Source organism: Sardina pilchardus, chromosome 11 (assembly GCF_963854185.1).
Source record: "Sardina pilchardus chromosome 11, fSarPil1.1, whole genome shotgun sequence".
NCBI lineage: Eukaryota > Metazoa > Chordata > Actinopteri > Clupeiformes > Clupeidae > Sardina > Sardina pilchardus.
Window position 1 is genome coordinate 23,561,773 of NC_085004.1, and position 22,835 is coordinate 23,584,607.

At 41.7% G+C, this 22,835-nt stretch overlaps 3 protein-coding genes across 3 annotated transcripts; 1 reads left to right on the forward strand and 2 right to left on the reverse strand.

Moving 5' to 3' along the window:
• Window positions 1-4,605: 4,605 nt before the first annotated feature.
• atp6v0d1 (ATPase H+ transporting V0 subunit d1) lies at window positions 4,606-11,189 on the reverse strand. Its single transcript, XM_062549234.1, has 8 exons — window positions 10,942-11,189; window positions 9,846-10,017; window positions 8,667-8,845; window positions 7,754-7,833; window positions 7,541-7,618; window positions 7,100-7,276; window positions 6,854-6,931; window positions 4,606-6,070 (listed from the first exon to the last, which is right to left on the reverse strand). Exons 1-8 carry the CDS (start codon window positions 11,069-11,071, stop codon window positions 5,909-5,911), a joined length of 1,056 nt encoding a protein of 351 aa, XP_062405218.1. The 5' UTR covers window positions 11,072-11,189; the 3' UTR covers window positions 4,606-5,908.
• A 3,112-nt stretch (window positions 11,190-14,301) lies between these two features.
• On the forward strand, window positions 14,302-15,140 carry agrp (agouti related neuropeptide). The gene is made up of 3 exons (XM_062548733.1): window positions 14,302-14,434; window positions 14,611-14,702; window positions 14,949-15,140. Exons 1-3 carry the CDS (start codon window positions 14,377-14,379, stop codon window positions 15,138-15,140), a joined length of 342 nt encoding a protein of 113 aa, XP_062404717.1. The 5' UTR covers window positions 14,302-14,376.
• Window positions 15,141-18,600: 3,460 nt separating this feature from the next.
• On the reverse strand, window positions 18,601-20,775 carry LOC134095552 (chymotrypsin A-like). Its single transcript, XM_062549162.1, has 7 exons — window positions 20,724-20,775; window positions 20,370-20,473; window positions 19,915-19,994; window positions 19,614-19,692; window positions 19,292-19,469; window positions 18,959-19,092; window positions 18,601-18,762 (listed from the first exon to the last, which is right to left on the reverse strand). Exons 1-7 carry the CDS (start codon window positions 20,773-20,775, stop codon window positions 18,601-18,603), a joined length of 789 nt encoding a protein of 262 aa, XP_062405146.1.
• Between the last annotated feature and the right edge of the window lie 2,060 nt (window positions 20,776-22,835).

Below are 22,835 nucleotides of genomic sequence, written 5' to 3' on the forward strand. Positions count from 1 at the left end.
TTACCAGTTGAAAAATAAAATCAAGCCAATTACATTTTAGGGCCCAAATAAACTAGCTGACTTGTATGATGCAAAAGTTCAAACTTCACCAAACGTTGACGCAACCATAAAGACATTGCTTGGAAGCATGTCAAGGCATGTGCAATTTCACTGAGTGTATTCAAATACACTGTTATATATCTCAAGGGGTGTTAAACCTACAAAGTCCATTCCGCTACATTTGTAGAATTCCAATCATCTTTTCTGTGTGAATATTTGCTGACTTGTTGACATTTTCTCAGAAAGCTTGGAAGAATTGCCCAGCCAATTCTGCTGTGGTAAAAAGGGGAACAAAGTCTAGATGGTGACATCTTCATATTTTTTAAAGACATACAAGACAAATCATTCATATTTCATATGAATGATTTGTCTTGTATGCCTTTTCAAAAATATTATATTAAATTAAAAATATTATTCAGAACTGTCCACTTCACAGAGACAAAGGTGACCTCAGGATACCGAGGGCAATATAAATTCCAGGGAACTCATCCAAATGTTGATGACTTGTCGGCCATCTAAGATGACAGCCAAAACATCAGCCACCAGTATTCTTGCTCTGTTTTGTGTTAAAAAACACAGGACTTACATTTTGAGCTGCTGACAAAGATCTGAATCTTTACTCGGCAGCAGGACAGTCTGTTCCAAGTTCCTAGCACTGAGCTGTTGTCAGGGAAAGTCCGTAGGAATGAGAGGTCAACTGTTGACAGCTCTCCGTAAATACCACCCAAATCCCAGAGGTCTAATGTGGGTTATGTAAAAAAAAACAAGGGCCAGCATTTACCAGCACGTCGTACATACATGTCAATAAACACATCGGCATTCACATTCTCACTACACTACACTACATAGTGGGGAAAAAAAGACTTCCATGCATGTGTGACTTTGGAAAGCAACTGGTATTTAGAGCACATGGAAGTTCACGTGTGCATGTGCATGCTCCTACACATGGTCTATCTATAACGAACATAAAAACTTTCGGTGACTTTTCATGTACATAAACAGCTTCAGCCTCAACTTCTGTCTGAGCGCTCCCGAAACACCACGGGCTCCTCTGTGTTGCAGGGCAGGTGCTTAGTTGCTTCAGCTGCATGTTAGTGCTCCCAGGACAGTAACACCTTTTGTGTCCCAAATTCCAGCTTAACGAGTGTTTAATGGAGGCATCTTGAAAGCATCACCACGGAACCCCCCCGCCCCCGCCCCCCCCCCCCCCCCCCCCCCCCACACACACACACACACACTCACCCACCACGGCGTGCTGGGACACCACCAGCGAACAAACAGGAACTCATCCAGCACTGGGAAACTTCAGACTAGCCACGTTTCCCAGTATAAGCAGAAATGACCCAGAGGCATGTTTCTGAGTAAGCTTTGTGTCATTATCTAACCACTAATTATGGGGATTTGTTGTCTGGGGGGCATGGGGGGGGGGGGGGTTGATGCACAGACACCACACATCATCAAGAATCCTGAATCCAATTAAGTGTCCATATTTTGTACTCCTAAAGCTACTTTGCTCAAAATGCTAATGGTTGGCTCTGTATGACGAAATCCAATCAGAGCGGTGCAAGTAGGGGGTCTGGCCAGACTCAGGAGCTGGCACACTCTCCTTGGCAATGACGGAAACCATAAGTCAAACCTCTTCCTTCTTTTCTTTCGTACTCTTCAAAGAATCACCATCAAGCCATGCATAAAGTTGAGCCGTTCAGACTATAAAAACAGATGTTCCCTCTCATTTTCAATGATGATTGGAAAGAGAATACTCTTCATTTAGCTTTTAAAATATGACCTCAATTAACTTCAGGAATTCATGTGTGTTTTGCTATAAATATAACAGGAAAAAGTACTCAACTTGATGCTTGATATGAGATTCTCTTTAGGGGCCATAAATAGCAGTTGGGAAAAGAAAACATTCCTTTCCCCATAAAAAGATAGCTTTGTTTATGTTTCATTTCAGACAACACACACACACACACACACACACACACACACACACACACACACACACACAATCAACAACTGGAAATCAAAACAGGTGCATTTTAGCACGTCACATCTTGTTGTTGAACACCTTATGTGTCACTGTGACATTTGTCCTTCTCATTGAGTCGAGAGAACAGTTCATCACGTCTATCCAAGAATATAAATCAGACAACACTCCTATTAGTAATGCCCACCCAGACTGAAAGACAGCCTGTTTTCCCAAAGGTCCTGCCCCCTCTTACAATTAGTTCGGGCCAGTGCTTGTGTAACCATTTTTCCCCCCATATCAACAATGTCCATCTGTCTTCAAGCCCTCGGCTCAGGACATTGTTTTTGCCTGGCTCAAAATGTAAATGAACCCCATAAGTCACCATTATCACCCTTTCATAAGCCACACTGATGACATTTTTCATTTGACTAAGAGGAAGCCATTTGAGGCAATAGAAAAGCGTAATCCAAGAAATATCGAATCTACGTATTTCTCTCCCGAACTCTCCAGTACAGAGAGGTTGGAGGTAAATTCACCCTATTGTCCTTCTACTTGGCTGCAGAATGGCTGTTGCTGGGACAAATTATTTTCAATACAGTTGGTACCAGATTTTCTGTCCCCCCTGTCAACCATAATTTTGGAGGGTTGTCTGTCAACCTCGCTGGACGTGTTCCCAGTAATTAAACAGTTTTAATGAGCCAAGATCCTTATTTTTTTTTCTATTTTATGGAAAGAGTGGGGTCATTCACAGGGTGGCGTCTGAATGGAAAGTTAAAATGTGAACACAGGGGACTAAAAAGAATCATTTGACATGAGTGCACAGAAAAGGAAAACATGCCCTCTTTCAACCCCCCCAAAAATAGTGTCATCTAAGACTCACTTGCTTTCTGGCATTTCAAAAGCTGTGTACAAAGTTTCAACTCCATGGGAATAATCATAACAAGGTAATTTGTAAGACTGACTTGCAGTCAGACATCGAGATAAATTGTTTCATACTCCCCACCCCAACAGTATTTTAATATAGACAACTACCTCCTGTCCTGGGGCAAAGAAAAAAACCCAATGTGTGAGCAAGCCTTGAGAAGATCAAGAATACAAGCAAACTACCAGTGATTTGTGTATGTGTAAAACACTTTGGTACAACTTCTGCTATTTCTAGATATGCTGTAAAAATAGAGTTGACTTGACTACTTCTGATTACTTTTTGATTGTCAGATGAGAGAGGGTGCAATTCTTACAGCTAGAGCCAAAACTTTAAATAGCCTAGAGAGCATGAAACAGCACTCTAAATGCCATGAGTCAATGGGGAATGATTGCCCTTCCTGCATGGCGAAAAGGTGCAAAACAGCATGATTAGGAATACTGAAATTAACATTAATCACTTTTTTTTAACCAAAAAGTATATATAGGCTACTGTATTCAAAATATTGAGTTTTGTAGTCACCAGCAATAACTTATATTGACCTCTTTACTTTCCCAACTCCTTATGGTATAGAGGCATTCACTAGCTCTGATCTAAAACATAGTGTGAGCCTGAGGAAAACCTTTTTTGCCATGTGTGTTATGCTGGCAAACTACCCGGAACATAAAAAAAAATCTGTTTATGTAAACATTGCTCTTTACCCTGTGGCGCGGCTCAAAGCACCGGCACATTTTAGCGAGCCAGCTGGCATGGTTACCTCCCAACCTCCGCTCGCTGAGTCATCTGTGTCTGAGGATACAAGACAATCACAACGGCTCAGACTTTGATCGCGCAGGAGACAAAAGCTCTTAAAGTCCCAGCCATATTTCTGAACATGTCAACAAACCTTTGGATGAGCCAACAGTGCGGAGACAGCGTGGTGACAGAGATGACTAGTAAGCTGAAATGCATGACTGAGGAGACACTCCCCCCTGGTGGAAGCATATAAACGCCAATTTTCGGGTCCTCTTGTCATGAGGAATACCTAGTTTATACAGGTGCCTCTTCATTCTTTTCTACATCCTCCTTTCCTTCCTTCCTTCCTTTCTTCCTCGGTCCTCATCCTCATTGATCTACCTACATAAAGAATGATGTGGCAGCAACAATGGGAGTCTATTCAGTGTCAGTTATAGATCAGTGGGAATGAGCCTGGAAGACCAAGCATCGAGGATCGAGGAGAGATGCTGAGAGGCACCCAGTCTATAGTCTAGGGGTGCCTCTCATGTAAAGTTTATACGTCCTCCCTCGCTCCTCACTGATCTACATAAAGAAAGATAGACGAAGGGATAGACTATCGTTGTTGCCGCCCCATCATTCTTTATGTAGATCAGTGAGGATCGAGGCCCGAGGAGCGAGGGAGGACGTATAAACTTTACATGAGAGGCACCTTTGGTCTATGTATAGTCTATGTTGAAGCTGAACTTCTTGCTCAATTACCCAATTTTCTGTTCAATTTACGGTTAACAGGCAGAAGTGTGGGCCTTGGCATGATTCCTGATTGGTTTCACACCTTCAGTAGTAGTAGAAGTTTATGATGTAGTTATTGAGAATGACCAAGTGACTCAACAGCAAGAACGCAATAATCTATCCTGTCTATTAAGAGATATATATACAAATGGGATGCCATCAATCCATGTACTTCATACAGCTTTTAATTTCACATTTACAACAAAAGAAAGAAAACACATCATTCAATGGAACAAGGGCACACCGATGTCACTTTTAAAATTCTATATATACTTATTATTATTTTTTAAAATATACCCTTATCGTGTTGTATATCGATCTTACACTCTCAGTATATGCATTGCATCCATGCAATGAAACCATTGCACAAAATGAAGACTTTTAGTTAAAGGACACAGGGTTTTTCCTCTAGACAGAAATGTTGGGTGACAATTACCGGTATTGTACCTCTGAGAACAACATTTAAAGGATACTCCTCATTGTCATATATTTATATCTTTTTTTATACATATCACATATCCTCAACAAAGTTCAAACATCACGTCCACTAACTCCAACCAAATCTGAGCGGTGGAGAATGCAATGTATTATTACAATGTACACTAACAGTTTGCGATGGGCAGACTCATTGAGTCACAAGGGAACTTTGAAAACTACACTAACTACAGGCTTTATCAATTCATACACATCATGACATACACAGGGCACATGAAAGATACTGATTGGTGGAATGTATGTATGGTACCGGCTGCCTCTGCATTTTATTCCCTTTGAACCTGTGAGGGCCACAATGCTCACTGGGTGGGAACCGGAGAAATATCATGAAAAGGAGAGGTGAGGTGCATCTTGGGTAGCCTGAGCCTCTGCTCCAAATCAAACAAGAACAGACCCATTTTCTGTTGTACCGTTCTCCTGTGGCCTAGGGCTAGAGCAAAGCATGATGTCTGGTGGCAAAGACATGTGAGGTTTGCCACGCTGCTTTCAGCTCTCCACAGACCACCGCTAAGAGTGTCGAGAACGTGAGAAGTTAGCCACTCCACTAATTAAGCCAGTGAGAATGCAGAAAATGCCTACCGAGGCCACCGTGACCATCGCCCAGGAGGCTTTTAAGGGGCGATCACACAGAAATGTTCATTTAAGACGTAAACATGATCTCTTTGCAGTAACAAACTGAATTTGGAGCTATTCCAGGCATGAGAAATGTCTTCTCAAATGCCTTGGACATATGGCGAGGAGAGAGAGAGAGAGAGAGAGAGAGAGAGAGAGAGAGAGGCTGTCAGGAATCAAAGCTGAGCAGGTGAAAAGCTGTTCTTCACCAAAAAAAAGAATATATATATTTATAATAAATTAAAGTGTCTGTTACAAGTGGATTAGGGACTGCACAATGTTAAAGAGAGACAGAGAGACAGAGATAGTGAGAGAAAGACCGAGAGAGAAATCAGAGAGTGGGCGAGGTGGTGACTGATTTTTTTTTAGAAAATGGGGATGTAGTTGTCAATCTTGGCGCGGTGCCTCTGGGCGATGCACTCAGCGATCCACACGATGTTCCGGCACTCCTGTTCCTTCAGCTTGACGTAGGCGTAGAACACGCTGAAGTGAAACTGGTTCAGGAAAGCCAGTTTGTTTAGCTTCACCTAATCAAGAAGACAAAACAAAAAGAGAACATTCGAGATTACACATAATCCTGGGATACTACATCAATAATCTATCTACAGTACATTTCCACCTGTTCTCACAGCAGGTATGTGGGAAAAGTTTGCCTGAGCCTCTAGGTCATGCCTCATGTCCCTAATGGGTTTAGGGAGTCTCATCTTCTGCCCAGTCTATATCTACGTAGCGTCAATTACTTTCAAAATCACTTGGCGAAACACCCCAGACTGAGCCACATTCCAGTGGCACCTCTCCAGACCACGGAGATGCTGGGAAGACTATGCAGGACCAGGACAGTGGAACAAGGGTACATCATTAGCAGCTCCAAGCTTACAAGGCAGCCACAGAAAAGGCTTCTCCCGGCAACAACTTAATAATTAATGTGGCTTTACGTTCCCTGGGGAAAGTCGTGATTCAGGCAGAACCATGTACAACGAACACACACAGTCAACATAAAAGACTGTTGTAAATAGGATGACGCATGGAGCCCAGACCACTTCAAACACGGACATTACAGTAAATCCGAGGGATATAACTCATGCGAGCCCAGATACGTACGCACACGCATGTGTGCGACTTCACGTCACTCCAGTACTGCTTTATGATGTGGTAGGATATCATTACAACAGATAAGCTTCTTTTCATCGGGCCTCCCATACTTCTATACTGTACAGTCAAAGTGTGTGATCTACATTGGTGTGCGCATGCAGGGGGGAATGAATCAGTTGTTGATGCTGCCTGTGGTTTTTTGGAATGCCATGACTTACCTCATGCTCAAAGAACCGATCCTCCAAAGTTTTATCCCCTGGGTTGCTGCCAGCACCCTCGAACAGAAGCTTGTATTCCTGGAACAGAGCGACCAATGAATGACCCGACAAATCTCACACGTCCTAGACATGGAGTTCTTGTTTTTATTTTCGTTGTTGTTTTCTGACAAAACGGAAGGTGTTGTGTCACACTAAAATCAAGTCAACAGTGTTAACATTCCAGCGCGACTAAACGGAACTACTTACGGGGTAGTAGTCCGCCACAGCTTTGACCTGCTCATAGTCGTCGGCACGGGCGAGCTGAGCGAGGCCCTCAGGGTACAGCTTGCCACAGTGCGGGAACAGCTTGGCCCGGTCCTCTTTCGACAGCTCCGTGCCAAAGGAGTTGATGGTGATGATGAAGGCTCGGCGGTCAGCCTCAAACTGATGGGAGAAGGGCAGTTTAATCTTAACACACTTCTGCAGATACAGACAAGCTAAACCGCATCTAAATTGTAATTGTAATTGTAAAGGCACAAAATGCTTAAAATTAAGTTTTGTTAGGCTGGAGATATCGGAATTTTTCTAAAGGGAGTGTCTGTGAGAGTTGTGTAGCGGAGATATGACAGGGCTGGTGCTGTGCTTGCGTGGTCTTATTGTCTGCTGAGTGATGGCTGTTTTAGTTCATTAAAAAAATTAGACGTTCACCTCCAGGATGGGGCACATAGTGTCAGCTGTGGTTCCTCCAAGGGTAGAACAGAACTTGTAGAATGCCTCTAAATATGCCTGGAAAAAGGGATACAGTGGTTCAAACGACTTAAATAATAACTTAATCACTGATTTAAATTATCTGAAATGGAATTGCGGATTAAAAATTAATAAAGGAAAAATACAGTTGCACACCAGTTGAGCAAGTTTTACCTTGTATAGTGTGTTTCGGATTATTTCAATATTCATCTCATCCAAGTCCTGCTCCGATATACAGTCCTGGAAAAACGCAGCTGGACAAAAAAAAACATTTATTAACATCAACATTTACGGTCCACTTCTGCTATGACCACAACAACAACGAACAACTTCAAATCCTGAAAAGGCCCCATACTTTAAATCTAGCGCCCCCCTGTGTCAATACAGCATGCAAAAATGCAACACTTAATCATGTTGAATTTCAAGAGCTCTGTGAGAGCAGAAACAAGCATAAGACTGCTAAAGGAACGTGCAAAAATTTTAAACCTTATCTTATGTAACTGTTTGTGATATGATCATAACATAACTTTTGTTGCATGAGACATTTAATTTTAGCTTTCGCCTGTTTTGTTTTGTTTTACAAACACTTTCTGTATATTTTATGAATTTATTAGTACCATCATCATAATCAACAACAACAATAATATTGTTATTCCCCTTTGTAAAACACTGGTTCAACAAAGGCTGCGTTCAGACAGCAGGCTAATCTGATTCATATCTGATTCCTTCTCATATCTGGGGCTGGCCACACTGTTTTTAGGAAGTGTCCAAATCAGATATAGCTGTGTTCAGACTGGGACACATTATTGACCGATCTGAAAGGTTGCTGTAGCAACGACAGACATAGAAAACGTTTCTGCAATCAGGAGGAAATTTGCTAATTCTATGTGATTAAACATATGGCCATACAATTAAGTGGTGGTATGAGCATTCATAGAATGCATAGAATGCTTGCATGCGCAAATAAGATTTTCTGAAATCTGAACGCAGCCAAAGTGACTAAACTGTTTAAGACTATGACTATGCATCTCCCTACTCAGCATTGAGTCACACCAAGGCTACCAAGACAACATATGAACTCCCTTACCCAGGGGAGTGTCCACCAGGATAGCATTGTAAAGCTCAGCTGGAGTCTGTGCAATGTTGACTGCCTCCATCTGTTCAAAGCTACCCAGCGGGTGGCACTTGGGCACCAGCTCAGAGATGGCCCGCTGGTGCAGGGTGCCCGTGATCAGGAGAATGACGTTGTCAATCATGTAGCTGTACCTGGAGCAGGAGGAGCAGGAGTGATGGATCATGAGAGAGATGCCGGGAGGACATGACACACAACTTTCCATACAGGAATGCACAGAGTAAACACTTCTAATCAGAGCTGTAAAGTCAAGAAGACCCTCTTTGTCGAGTCCAAGACCAGGACTAGTTGAGACCGACTGAAGAGAAGTTCGAGTCCAAGATAAGGCCCAGTCTAAAGACATTAAGTCCAAAATGATAGATACCAAAAGGTGAATAAAAAAGATTCAGTACTATATCACTTATTTACCACTATCCAATATTCTCATGGAGGTATTATAAGAACTGGAGAAAGTGAACAAGTCCCGCCCCCATTCATTTCAATGGGAATGCTAGGCTAGTGAAAATTGCCAAAATTGAACGATTTTTTCAGGCTTCAACATGGCGTTTCAAGGGGCTTGTTTCCGGTGCCGTTTTACTTAGCCAATTACGTGCCAGGTTACTGATTGACGTAAGGTACAGAGGGAGAGCTCATGCCCACACTATGTTCGTGCATGAGCTGAGAGTGGAACAGCCACCAATCAGCATGAGGAAAACGGCACCGGACATGATGTATTTCTGGAAAATGGCGACGACGAAGTGCCTTGCTAATCGGCGAAGCTAATCAGTCAAATCCTGACCCCCTGAATATTCTGTAATGTTACTGTAACACCATATGTCTACTTCCATCTGAATAATCAAGTTGCAGCCTTTTCACTTCACTGAGTTTTGGCAGGCATTCGACTGATCAATGTCAATGCACAGCCATAGCTCATCATGAGTTTTTAATGAATTTGAATTCCAAGACTCTGAATATTCAAAGCCCATCCTAAAACTACACCAATTACAAATCACATTATACCATGTGATATGTTACAAGATGACACACTTAAAGCATCTGCATGAACCCCCACTCCTTGGCCAATCCGCTGTTGAAGACTCGCCATTAAAACACTATGGCACTTCTCATGTGTGACACACATTTCTGGTTCCTTACGTTATGAAGTCCATGAAGCTGGCCAGCGGCTCATAGGACTGATTCCTCATGTGACGGAACTCCACCACCATCTTCTCCTTGAGTTTGTCATCGATCACAGACACTGTGAGAGGAGAGGCCTCGTTGGCCAAGAAGCTTCCATAGTCTGTGCTTTGCAGGTGGAGCTTTAGGTCTGGGGAAGACAAAAAAAGATTGATGGAAATTATGGCTTTGTCTAAAGGAGCAGCAGCTGCGACCAACGGTAGTGACACAGAGGCACATTCAACCAGAGTCTTTCCACTTCCTCAAAGTGAATTCCAAAATGAGCCAAGCACTCTTTTAGAACCCTAAATACACGTATTACTACAGGCAAATAGGAGTGTGAACAGTAACATTCCTGCTAGGCAATACAAGTATCTACAATGCTTTTGCTATTCCAATCTCAATATACTTTTCCCAGTATAGCCTAGGTTCTAATACCTTGTGTTATTATCTCTGAAAACCGACATGGCTAACAGTAGTGACTAATCCATCGCAATTCATTACTCTGTCACTCGGTAATTTCATAGATCATAACAGTTCAACATACCGAGAAGTTATTTCACAATTCAGACTCGAATAGTTGACATTTCCCGTTTGACGTAAACTGAAGTGATACTAGGCAACATTCGTAAATGCTATGTTACACTTGACAGCTAGCATCGTAACGTGAACGGTACACTCAAAACTGGAGATATTTTACAAGATTAATGCTGTCCGTCAGTCATGATACCTTCGAGCGAGCGATCAGGCATGTTGTAACAATAGGTACACTTTATTCAAGAGGATCTCTCATCATGAAGCGATACATCATCACGCTATGCATGAGCTAGTTAAGGTCAACCTGCATCCAAGCTAGCAGCCTGGTGGATAGCGTAGCTCAGATCATGAGAAACTGATGCATCTTTGGAACACAAGATCAGTCCTCTAAGTATAGCGGCGTGACCAACACGTATGTAAAACTACTTCATAGTCCTTATTAATAGTAGGACGAAAACTGAACAAAAATCGCTAGCAAGCAGTCACACTCACAGAGACAGCTAGAAATACGTTAGCAACTACAAGCTAGTTGGCTTACCTTCCAGCGTTTCGCACTGAACAAGATTCAGATAGTCCCCTTGAGTAAGGATTCCAGCCTTGAAACCCCTGACCAATCCTTCCAAATAGCCATTATCCACATTAAAATAGAGTTCGGGGAATGCAGGCATTTTGAGACTTCAAAATAATCCTTTAAATGAGGGGAAATGAAATTCAATATTTACAGATGAAGACTTCTCGACTGAGCCACTGTGAAAAATACCCGGCTGTGACTGGCCCAGTGAGCACGTGATCATGCGCACTCATGTGACAAGCCAGCTGATCGGCTTGACGTAATGTGTGCTTATAAATGCAATGATTTTTATTGCCATATGTAGCCTACGTACCCCTGTTTATGTCTAAATCTATGTATTATTGTCAATAAAGAAAGAGAAAAAATATTTTACTGATTTTGACAGGTAGGCTACACTAAATGCAGGCTTGGCCTAAAATAGCCTAGACCCAGCCTGTAGGCTTAAATGCAGCAGGGATAGGCTCCGTATGTAATATATCATGGTTCCAGTTAATCTCTGTCGAATTCTAGTTTCCAGTGTTGTGAATTCATGGTCATAACTACCTGTCATAAATAGACTGGAAAAATCCAAACTCATGAAGAGAATAGTCTGGTAAGGCTACAACTGTAGACTTCAATGGAGTAGGGCCACAGTCACACTAAGAAAACATATTTGTTTTGCCATTTTGAGAATAAAGTTGGAATAACATGTCGACTTTAATCTTGACATGTCATCTTGACAGGTCTATGATCAGAACTAGTTTAAAGCGAGAGCGCGACCACTCCAAAGTAGCTGAATCCGGATAGGCTCAGACTTGTAGGCCTATTTCAGAATCGAGTTTGACAACTACTAACTTTGAATGTCGAGAATGAAGACAAAATGTTGAGATTAAAGTCAAAATGATATTTCAACTTAATTCTCGAAATTTCGCATTTGTGAGGTCACACTGATTTTGGACGAGGCGACTGGCTCTCAGGATCCACTCTAGCTCATCCACACCAAACTCGGTCATCCATGCCTTTATGGATGAAGGGATGGAGAGTTGAAGCTGTTAGCTGTTATATAGATGTCGAAGCTGCAAATTGTGGACCAACGTCATAATAAACCCTATTAATTAAGGATGGGATGTCGCTTGGATGTCATGTGAGTCAAGGTAGGTGAGCGAATATACTTTTGCCAATAGTGTATGCTGAACGATTCACCCTAAGTTTTCTTTTTTTACCATCAAATTGGCTTTGTAATGGTGCAAACCTTGCATTGTGTAGGCTACCTTTAAAGTCACCATATGTATCAAGTTGAATCTGGTCATGACAAAAATATGTTTTTTCTTCAAGTGTGGCCCTAATACTCTGTTGTACCAGCGACTTTCTAATGTCTGATTTTGATTTCTAATGCAGCACTCAAAAAAGGCTAAACCATACATTCTTCTTGTAACATATGGTTTGCTCTCTCTCTCTCTCTCTCTCTCTCTCTCTCTCAGGATGTACTTTTTCTGGCACAGATACTTTCTTTGCTCTGTGCTCAGTAGACCTATTATATCTAATGATAGGATAGCCATTATTTATGTGGGCATTAGAGGCAAATAATGCAGTACTAAAATATAGAAGAAGAAGAAGAAACAAATTCTGCAGTGGATGGTGGTACATTTGAATTTTAAACCACGTTCTCTCTTCAATTCACCACTGGTAATGTATGCTGAGTTATTTGTACATATTTTACTTTTTACACAACAATAGTGGGCAAGCTTGAGAATCAACAAAATTGAATTTTGAAAAGAAAAATAGTAAGATGTAAAATATAAAATAGAATGAAATATAATAGAAAATAAAAAAGGTAAAATCTTAAAATTAAAATGCAAACCACACTCTTGACATGAAAGGCTGAAAATTGTTATCCCCAAATTAGGCTATATGTATTTCTATTTTTATGGCAGACCATTTCCACATCCTTTCTACCATGCACATGCTAATCAATTGGTACCCTGCATGTCATGTTTGATCATATGGTGGAACATTTTACCACAAAATCTTATACCCTTATTACCCTGAATATGAAATACTGGGTTTGACTATCCATGATTTATGGTTCGCCCATAGGTTCAAAATCATTGCCTTTTATGGTAGTGGCTTTGGCAAGACCATGATGCAAGAAATTGCTCTACAGATGAATTCTCCAGCTACCATTTCAGTGGAAGCACTTATTTTGTTATGTCGTGTTGTGATGTGGACTGAAATACTAGGGAACAGGAAATTGCCTTAATTGAATACAGAAAGGATAAAAGCCTGTATGCTTAGAGATAAGGATACACATTTGTTGAAATGAGAATTGCTTGAAGAGTTGTTACTCATCAATAAAGCAATATTAGGTAGAGGTCCAAGTGAAAGGCTTGGACAATAACTGAATAAAGCACCTGGTGTTTTTCAGTTTATTTTTAGTATAAAGCTCAATTGTGAATGTTATCACTTTAGCATATAAAACACTGGAAATCATATGTTTTAACCCTTTCATATGCTGTGATTTTGAATGCTACTTTCAAGTTATTTTCTTTCCAAACACAGAATCATACAGGCCACATTGATATAAATGGATGATGTAAGAATAAAAAAATACAAATATTGCCTTTTTCTATAAGGCAATGTTCATGATAAGAATTATAATAAAACAGATATTTTAAAAAAGATATTGTTCATAAAAAATGTATAATGATGGAAGCCATTACTATATACAGCCTAGATGTTTTATTTGCAATTTCTAATTGCCTTGCCTTAACAAACTCGTATGTGGACCTTTTAACTTACATATAAGTAAAGCAGTCCTGAAACCCCGCCTCTTGGCCCTATTGAGGCATCATGTGGACTAGTAACGCCCTCCTTACAGATCACATAAAGTAGTACCACTGGACTCCACCTCAGGATCAGTCAGACAGGCAACAGGAGGGCAGAAGGTAAGCAATGGATCACACACGCGCACACACACACACACACACACACACACACACACACACACACACACACACACACACATACATGTGCGCGCACATACTTACTTACTTCTTTTACACAAACATTTACGTATTTACACATAGCATGATCAGACAAATGGTTAATTCAAAGGAAATGTTTTTTAAAACACTATTTTCAAACCTTTCATGTGGTTTGTTGACAACAGCATGTGTATGTATAACAGTTTTGTGATATTTTTGATAATGTTGTTTTTAATTGTATATGTTTCTGTAAAATTACAGAAAGTAAAGTGATTTTACCTTTGTATATCATATTTCATATATTTCTGTCTCTTTTCCCCTCTCAGAGACTTCTCATCTGTTGAGGCCAGATTGAATTGAAATGCCAAACCTTGTTATACACTGTTGGTGGATCCTTATTTTGATTCATCAGGCCATAGGGGCAGTCCGCACCAACCGCATGGAGGACTCTAACACCAACCTGAGGATGATGGAGGCAGCTTTTCTGTCTAATTTAGGTTTGGAGTTTTACTGAGACTATAAAATCCATACATCCTATTTTACATCTTTTTAATTTCTCTATAATATCCATAATTTAATTGATCAAAACGGTAGGTGTTATCATTAGTCTGAATGGAATATTTTATCAGGCAATTTAATATGCAGAAATATGCACATATCTTTTGGCACGAAGGTAAGGATGCCCTCTCCAGAGCAGATCCTATAAATCTGGACATAGACTCGGTGGAAGATCAGCTGATGGACGAGCCTGGATCCTATGATGAAGTAAGTACCATGGAGCAGCACCGTAGCTCACCTCTGAAACCATAATGAATGAATCTACCAGAAATGAATACAACACACTCACACACACACACACACACACACACACACACACACACACACACACACAAACACACGCACACGCACACAAATACACAAATTCAGCTCCAGTGATGCACAACCCTGTCAAACCATCTGTCTATCTTGAGAGTTCTGTCTCGATGCGCTCCCTCCCTGTAGTTTCGACAGGAAGCTGGCCAGGCCGTGCAGCTCCAGAGCAGGTCCACCAAAGCACCCCGCCGCTGCATCCCGCACCAGCAGTCCTGCCTGGGGCACCACATCCCCTGCTGTGACGCCTGCGACACGTGCTACTGCCGCTTCTTCATGGCGTACTGTTACTGCCGCAACATGGACCCCACATGCACACACAGGCGTCCATAGCAGAGCCAGAGCCATGGATGGGAGTGCACACATATGTGCATAGACTCAGACACAGATGGAGGTTCCAGTGTCAGTATGTCCATGTGATTTTGTTTCGATGATTCATTAATACATTATTAATTGTGATTGGTTTTGTGCGTCATGTCGAATAAAGCTCAGCAAACTAGTTTTGCGTTCATTAATCTAATTTGGGATTTTTGGAAAATTGAATGTGCTTGATTCCAGGGTGTAAATACTTATTTTACCTCTTCAGGAGAAGGCTTTCACACTAATACATATAACTTATTTTCATGTTCCAAAACTGATACGATGACACCTAATCTTATAATTAGTTTGGACCGTTTTGTCTCCATGCATTAACATTTGTAAATATTTGCATTCAAATAAGTTAAACTCTGTATTGTGTATGGTGATAATAAAGATTGCTAAAAGACACAGTGTCATTGCATTTCAGGCCCAAGGACCTACTCCTGTACGGCAATGGTTCCCAACCTAGAGTCCAGGGACCCCAATAGAGTCCGCACAATGTTGCCTGGCTGAGGTTGTGAGGTTGTCAAAATTGCATTTGCGCACAATGTATAAAATCCCAATAACACACCCAATTCATCCAGCTATTTATTACCTCTTATCTCTGAACTTGCGTCTTAGACACAGACAAGGGGGCCTTCAAGGAAAAAAGGTTGGGAAACACTGCTGTACGGGACCACTACACTATTTGGAATTCCTTCTCACAAAATAGTTCCATTACTTTTTCTCTATGCTTTTTTCTCTCTCCATCTCTCTCTCTGTGTCTTTGACTGATAATCTCTCTCTCTCTTGTCACACACACACACACACACACACACACACACACACACACACACACACACACACAGACACACACATTTTATATACTTTATTTGATTCCACTTTACAAGTCAAGTTACATTAGGAATCAAATCTCCTGAATAATCCAGTAGATTAAAGCAGTTCAGCCATCTATCTTGAGTTTACAGGTTCAATGGCAGGAAACAGTGTCTCTTCCAAATAAGCATGCTTCCTACAGTATATAACACACACACACACACACACACACACACACAACCTTAATAACAAGGATATTGTTGCTGTTATATATTAAACACTGAGAAATGCATTGTAACTTTCCATGACACTCTGGCCATGAATTCCATGTGTCTCCAGTATTCAGAAAGTGTTGGTATTGAATTATTACGTGGCAATGTTTCAAGTGTTGGCAAATGATTTCCCTATAGATAAATCAGTCTACACTGCTTCTTCAAAGCATGCTGGCAGTGGCAGTGAAAAATGGACTTGTGCATGTTCTAACACCTGCATCTGCAGTCTGCACTGGAGGCCCTTACTGGTTTTCAATAGACATTAACTAATGGGAAGTGGAAGTTATTCTCAGATGATCAATGATCCAAACCAATCTCCATTCAGTCCTCTCTGGGTATTTTCTATGGGCCATAACCAACAACAGGCTACGTAAGGCTGCACAGTGATAAACTCGTCCTCTTTTCATTCTTCAGCCACCCTAGAAGCTCCAACTGTGTAGACCAAAGCCTCCACTGCGTGCATGTTTTCAAGCTCAACCACATCGGACTCAAGACCCCCACCCGAGCCTCACCAGCTTTCCCCATAGACACAAATGGAGCAGCGTTAGTTAGTTCAGGCAGGTCACAGAGTCTTGCTAGCTTCCCTGGATAGCCCAGCTGACTGTCAATCTCCTGTAACAGCTCAGCTGATTGCCAGCTGAGTGCCAGCCGGCCAGGCCCTGCTTTCATTGGCGGAGCCATTCAGAGCGCTTATTTAAACTGCCTTTGTCAATCTGCTGCCGGCGGCTTTTTCTGCAATTTTGCCACCCACGTGACCCGCCCCTTAACCACCTCACACTTCTGACTTATCAGTGTCTTGTCATTGGTGTTTGTTCTGTTCTTTACCCCATTGGGGGTTTATCGCTGCTCTGTCTGCCTTGGGCTTCCCATGTTTGAACAGAGCATACTGCCAAAATGTACTTCATGCAATAGTAAGTAAAACTGTTTTCTTGACAAAGTAGTTCTGACTGAACTGTTGTTCAAGGCAAGAAAAAAATTCTGTAGATGAGCACTATGGCAGATTTCTGTCATTACTCAGCTCCGTACGGCCGAGGTCTATGGTCACAGCATTGGATGGGCATGACTTGGCTGTGGAGTGGACCGTGCTCAGGTGGCTCTCTACTTGTCTTCTTTCTTGTCTTTTACACTGTGCTCCCGCACCATACTGTGCAAGTCTGCATTAGCAAGCAAACCCAATCCTCCAAGTCCATGTCGGCAGGCAGGAGAGGTGGTGGTTCCCCCTTCACCAGGGAAGCTGCGGCTGGCCCCAGTGCCGACGACAGCCCTGGGCCCTGGACAGCCTTGGACAGCCCCCCCGGAGCTCCACGGGGTGTTGGACCATGCCACTGTGACGCTCCACATCCCCTGACTGGAACTGCTGCTGGTGGCTGAGATCACGATGGATGGCTCGCCCCACGTGCATCTGTATTCACAGATTTCACCCCCCCACACACACAAGCACACACACATACATACTTCATGACAAGGATATATTGTTGCAGCGCCAAGCAATATTAAACTGAGACATAAACACTGCCAGTACATTTCATGCGGGTGGATGTTTCTAGTTATCAAAAAATAGTTGAAATTTCAGCAAAATATCAAATGGTCTTCCTCTTGGCAGATCAAAACTGGCGCTGAAATCAAAAGCTTTTTGTTTTAGACAGAATAGGTTCCATTACGTTTTTCAGACATGATATTGTAGTTCATCCTCAGTGCAACTGGCTCATTCATTCATTCATTCATTCATTCACTCATTCTACTGTATCTCAAGCTGGTGGGTGGTGAGTGCATTATGGATGCCATGCATCACCCAGGTGCTACACATTGGTGGTGATGAGGTTCCCCTTTCACTGTATAGCACTTTGGTTGCTTTGAGTGCTATATACTGTAAATGCAATTTGTTGCTATTGCTATAGTTGGTATAAAGTGTGCGGTGAAAGCAAACATAAGTAATGTTTTGTTGAAAAGGAAAACATGATATCATTGTCATTTTGGTTTAGAATAATTTAATCAGTTTTATGAGCTGAAATATTTTGGAGGATTTATTCTTAAGTACACAATTTGACTTTGCTGGCACTACAATAGGCATCATATTAGTTTTACTGAGTGAAAGAGTGCAAGTACATATATTATTATATTTCAAATGTTAGGATCAGAAAGGATTAGGCACTACATTCCTTGTTGTTGTGTTTTGATGAAATGCATTCCCTTATTGGAGCTTGACACCGAAATTCCCAACTAAATTAGAACTCTAGTTGAACACACTTTCAAGTGTTGAGGTCAAATAACAAGACAGAATACATGTGTTCTGATCTCACAAGCTCTCTTTATTTGTCATAAAGATGAAACTCAACGGAGCAGCTTTAGTTGGCGGCGAGGGTCTGGTCCACCCAGGCACGGAGGGCGGTGACGCGGGCGTACACTCCGGGCATGGTGGGGGTGCAGGTGCCACTGCCCCAGGACACGATACCAACCAGGGTCCAGGCTCCAGCCTTCTCGCAGACCAGGGGGCCACCAGAGTCACCCTGCAGCACACACAACAACAAAGGGATATTGGAGAAACGCTCACAGGGAGTAGAAGTATAGTGAAGGGAGTTAAGAGATCAAATTAGTTAAGGGATCAAAGTAGTACATTATAAGAAGAAGCTAGTTTATGTTCAAATTTGTACAGTATCTGAGTCATGTTTGTTATGAGGAGCGTGAGGAGAGAAGGGCACTTACCATGCAAGAGGAGGCACCAGAGGCACCAGCGCAGACCATGAGGTCGGAGATTCTGTTGCCCCAGTACTTCTTGCACTGAGTGTTGGTCAGGAGGGGCAGAGAAGCCTGCTGCAGGAGAGCGGGGGTATCAGGAGCTGAAAAGCAAAGCAGTAGGACATGTGAGCAGGTTACATTCATTATATTCAACACCAATTCTTATAAGTAGTCTAGTATATAACTAGTACTGTATGTTAATGATTAGTTTAGCATACTAATTATTTTGTTTTACACAGATTCACACATATTTTAAACGGGTCTTTACAAAAAGACTACTGGTAAGGGTAATCTGATTACCGTCGTGCCTGGTCAGACCCCATCCAGAGGTGACGCACTTCATGCCATCGAAGTTGTCGCTGGTCTCAGCCATGCACACGGGAGACACACGGAGACCGGTCTGGGCGGGAGAGGCCAGCTTGATCAGGAGGATGTCGTTGTTGATGGTGAAGCCATTGTATCTGGGGTGCTTGAAGACCTGATGTAGAAGAGGCAAAAAGGATCATGAACAGTGTGATGCGAACCATGCGACCACCAAACAAGGACTCACAGCCTTGAGATGTATCGCTTGTTTGATATTTCTACTTCAGATCACAATGACTGATTGGCATTTAGTACACACCTTGCCGACCCTCATGACCTGGGTATCCTCAGCATTGGAGGCACGGTCGTGCTCACCCAAGACGACACGGTGGGAGGTCCTGAAATCAACATTTAAACCTTTAATCAACATTCACTGACATTAGGAGACTTTTTTGCGATTCTCTGATCTGTTTGGTGAATCAAAACCTATGTGTGTGCTGTGTAAATATACAGCAAAGAAGTCTGCAGATAATCAATTATGATGAAACATATTTTGTCTCAGTGAGCAGTAATGTGTGTTTGCCTGAAGTGGTGAGCACATGAACAGTAATCTCTCTCACCTCACGTTGCAGTGGGCAGCAGTCACAACCCAGTTCTCGTTGATCAGAGAACCACCGCAGAAGTGGAAGCCAGTGTAGTCCTGGATTTCAGAAATTTAAGAAAGTTAAGCTCTTTTTTCTTCTATTCGCCAAATAAATCATATTTTGATTTATGAAAGGTGCTGTGGATGATTCACAGAACAATATACCTGAAGTATGTTCTAATGCAATGATATTTAATTATTGAGTATGTAGTAGAATGTAATAATACAGTGTATGTAGTAATCAAAGGCAACACACCCTGGAAGGCATATAATTGAATAAGGGGATACTTAGAAATGTACAGTTAAAGTATACAGTATACTATACAGTACATTGATTATTCTTCAATATAGGGTGGCAGTTGGAAATCTACAGCTCAAATGTACATTCTAGAGTAAAAGGACATTTGGAATGTACAGTCAGGTGTGCGTTACCTGCAGGGACACCTGCCAGGGCCAGGAGTGGGGAACGGCCTCCTCACCGTTGACAATCCTGGAGTAGCCCGTGACAACGGGCTTGATGGCAGGAACGCCACAGCCTGAAAAGATGAAGAACTCATTATTAGTCAAGATTTCTGCACTTTAGGAAAGCTACACGTTAAGCTTCCTAGCCTGAAACGTACAGTAGCAGTAATATGTTTCAACACAGAGAAGAAGTTATATAAGTGTTTAAACACTGCACAAATAATACACTTCTAACTGAGATCCAGCTTTGGTGATCCACTGAATTGTTTGAGCCGTGTGTAGATGCTGTAGGTATCTGGAGCACTTCTGCTGTTTTTTCCTTACCGAAGGCTGAGCTCACGAAGGCAAGGCAGGAGATGATCAACAGGAAGGCCATGTCTACAACATGCTGAAGAGACCACAGCCGAGACCTTTTATACCATGAGGGAGAGCTCACCTCAGCATATTGCACCCCTTATCTGCTCGTCGTGGGACAGAACACACATTGCATGAGATGGGTTAAGGCCTATAGGACCTCCCACTACGTCTTTGTAACATGTGTTACAGAATTGCCCGATTCTTTACTGCTGACCTTGGTAGCATTGTGTTTCAGACTGTACCATACTGCTAAGCAAACTCACAAGACTAAAAGAATTGTGTGCTCTTGGTTTAAAATTCACCTGTACCTTTTTCCACAATCTTATCAGTTCTGATAATTAATGGCTCCTATAAATATTTTCTTTTAAGAGCCATTCAAATCATGGGCTTACATTGTTCTATTCCATATACCTCCATATAATTTTGCCATGGCACAAACATTGCAAACAAAATACTACAACGTACACATTAATGGCACATACATATTGCAGCAATCATATAGCGCATTTTATGTTAATGTAATCCGAAAAAATGTATGCACTAGTGACCTTCAAATATGCATTCTACACATAATTTGGGGAAAGTGTAAGGGGTAACTTATGTTCCATTTCTCACGGCCTTGCCTTGAGACATGCACACATGTGCACCTGTTCTCAATGTACACGTTTTTTCCTATTGCATGCGTGATACTGTAGTTGAGTGTACAATACAAGCAGAAAGCATGTGGGCCATTTATTGTGAATCTAATGTCACTGTCAAATATACAGTAGATGCTATTTGTAGGACACAAATGTTTGCAAATTATTGAATGTATAATTTAATGTATGGATTGCTTCAAATGGTTAATACAAATCATCAACATAAACAGCACATGGCCCTTGTGTGTAGTCCTATATACTATTAACTAGTGGCAATACTGTATCTACAGTACCTGCATTGGCCCAAACACTCGACTTATAGTATAGCATATACAGTAATTGACTCAGTTGCTCCTCCATCATTTTTTAAGAGTCGTTGTTAAAATGTGTATGAATGAAATCAAATGTGATATGTGATACACTGTTTAGCATCCAGTAGGCCTATTCTTAACCATGGCCCACAACAATTACATACAACCTAATTAGTTAATCAGTAAATTAACTGAAGGTGGCTGACATTATGTTATACCCCAATCCTGAGATGTATTGTATTGTATCTCTGTATAATGTTAATCTGTTTAGATATTAAACTGACAGATGAACAACTGAATATAATTTCAAAATTAATGAAAAATAAAATAAGCCAACGCAATTTTGAAAATATTTTGGTCAGAGTCATTAACTGACAAGGACTGATTACATTTTGTATTAATCCCAGAGAGGAGACCTAAGTGTGACTGTTTTTTTGTTTTTGTGTCACACTCCTGATTGATGGCCTCTTCTGTTATATTGTTTCATGCTGGGGTTATATGTGAGAACAGAAGTCAGTCGTGATGTAAGGATAGGCAAAGGGGTCTGTCTGCATGACAGCCAGGTCTCCACTTTGTAATATCAGCAGGAGCCCAAGCTGAAGCAAGCGGTCAATAAACCTTTCCAGAGGTGAGAAATATCAAATACGAATAGCGTCCATCTTTCTGCTCAACCTGTGCAGTGCAAGATATCTCCTGATTTCATTTAGAAGGTACAGTATGTCACATGCTATTAGATCATATTTGCAAAAAATGTCAGCAAGAGATCTGCAAATAACCTTTCAGTGACTCTGCCTTTACCAATGCACGTTTTCAATCCAGTGACTATTATTTCATAGCCTGGATGTTCCCACACTGCCTTGTGCGGTGATTTCTTTCACGCTGCTACGGCAGTCTGGAAACTAACGCCCCCATTTTCGCCTGATGTTGGTGGCCGATCACAGAACAGGGGAGAAAGCAAGACCATGATGAGCTATGCAGAGACGCATTTGATAGACATCCGTGGCGCCCAATGAACGGATCTGGGCATTTTTTCAAATACGAGAAAATTAACGTCTGGTTGCCAGACCACGTCTCATTTGAGAAGTGGTATAGCGCTAGCCAGGCTAATTATTTCATATGATATTTTTGAA

Bases quoted from the DNA above. Each gene is read 5' to 3' on its own strand.
- atp6v0d1 (XM_062549234.1), bottom strand. From the start codon at position 11,071: ATGCCTGCATTCCCCGAACTCTATTTTAATGTGGATAATGGCTATTTG. The intron at 10,018-10,941 runs GTAAGCCAACTA...TGTCTTCCCCAG, and splicing joins TCAGTGCGAAACGCTGGAAG to ACCTAAAGCTCCACCTGCAA. The intron at 6,071-6,853 runs GTAAGTCATGGC...CTTCTTGATTAG, and splicing joins ATCGGTTCTTTGAGCATGAG to GTGAAGCTAAACAAACTGGC.
- agrp (XM_062548733.1), top strand. From the start codon at position 14,377: ATGGAGGACTCTAACACCAACCTGAGGATGATGGAGGCAGCTTTTCTG. The intron at 14,435-14,610 runs GTTTGGAGTTTT...TTTGGCACGAAG, and splicing joins AGCTTTTCTGTCTAATTTAG to GTAAGGATGCCCTCTCCAGA. The intron at 14,703-14,948 runs GTAAGTACCATG...TAGTTTCGACAG, and splicing joins AGCCTGGATCCTATGATGAA to GAAGCTGGCCAGGCCGTGCA.
- LOC134095552 (XM_062549162.1), bottom strand. From the start codon at position 20,775: ATGGCCTTCCTGTTGATCATCTCCTGCCTTGCCTTCGTGAGCTCAGCC. The intron at 19,995-20,369 runs GTAACGCACACC...TCTGAAATCCAG, and splicing joins CCTGGCAGGTGTCCCTGCAG to GACTACACTGGCTTCCACTT. The intron at 19,470-19,613 runs GTGTGTACTAAA...CTTCTACATCAG, and splicing joins AGGTCATGAGGGTCGGCAAG to GTCTTCAAGCACCCCAGATA.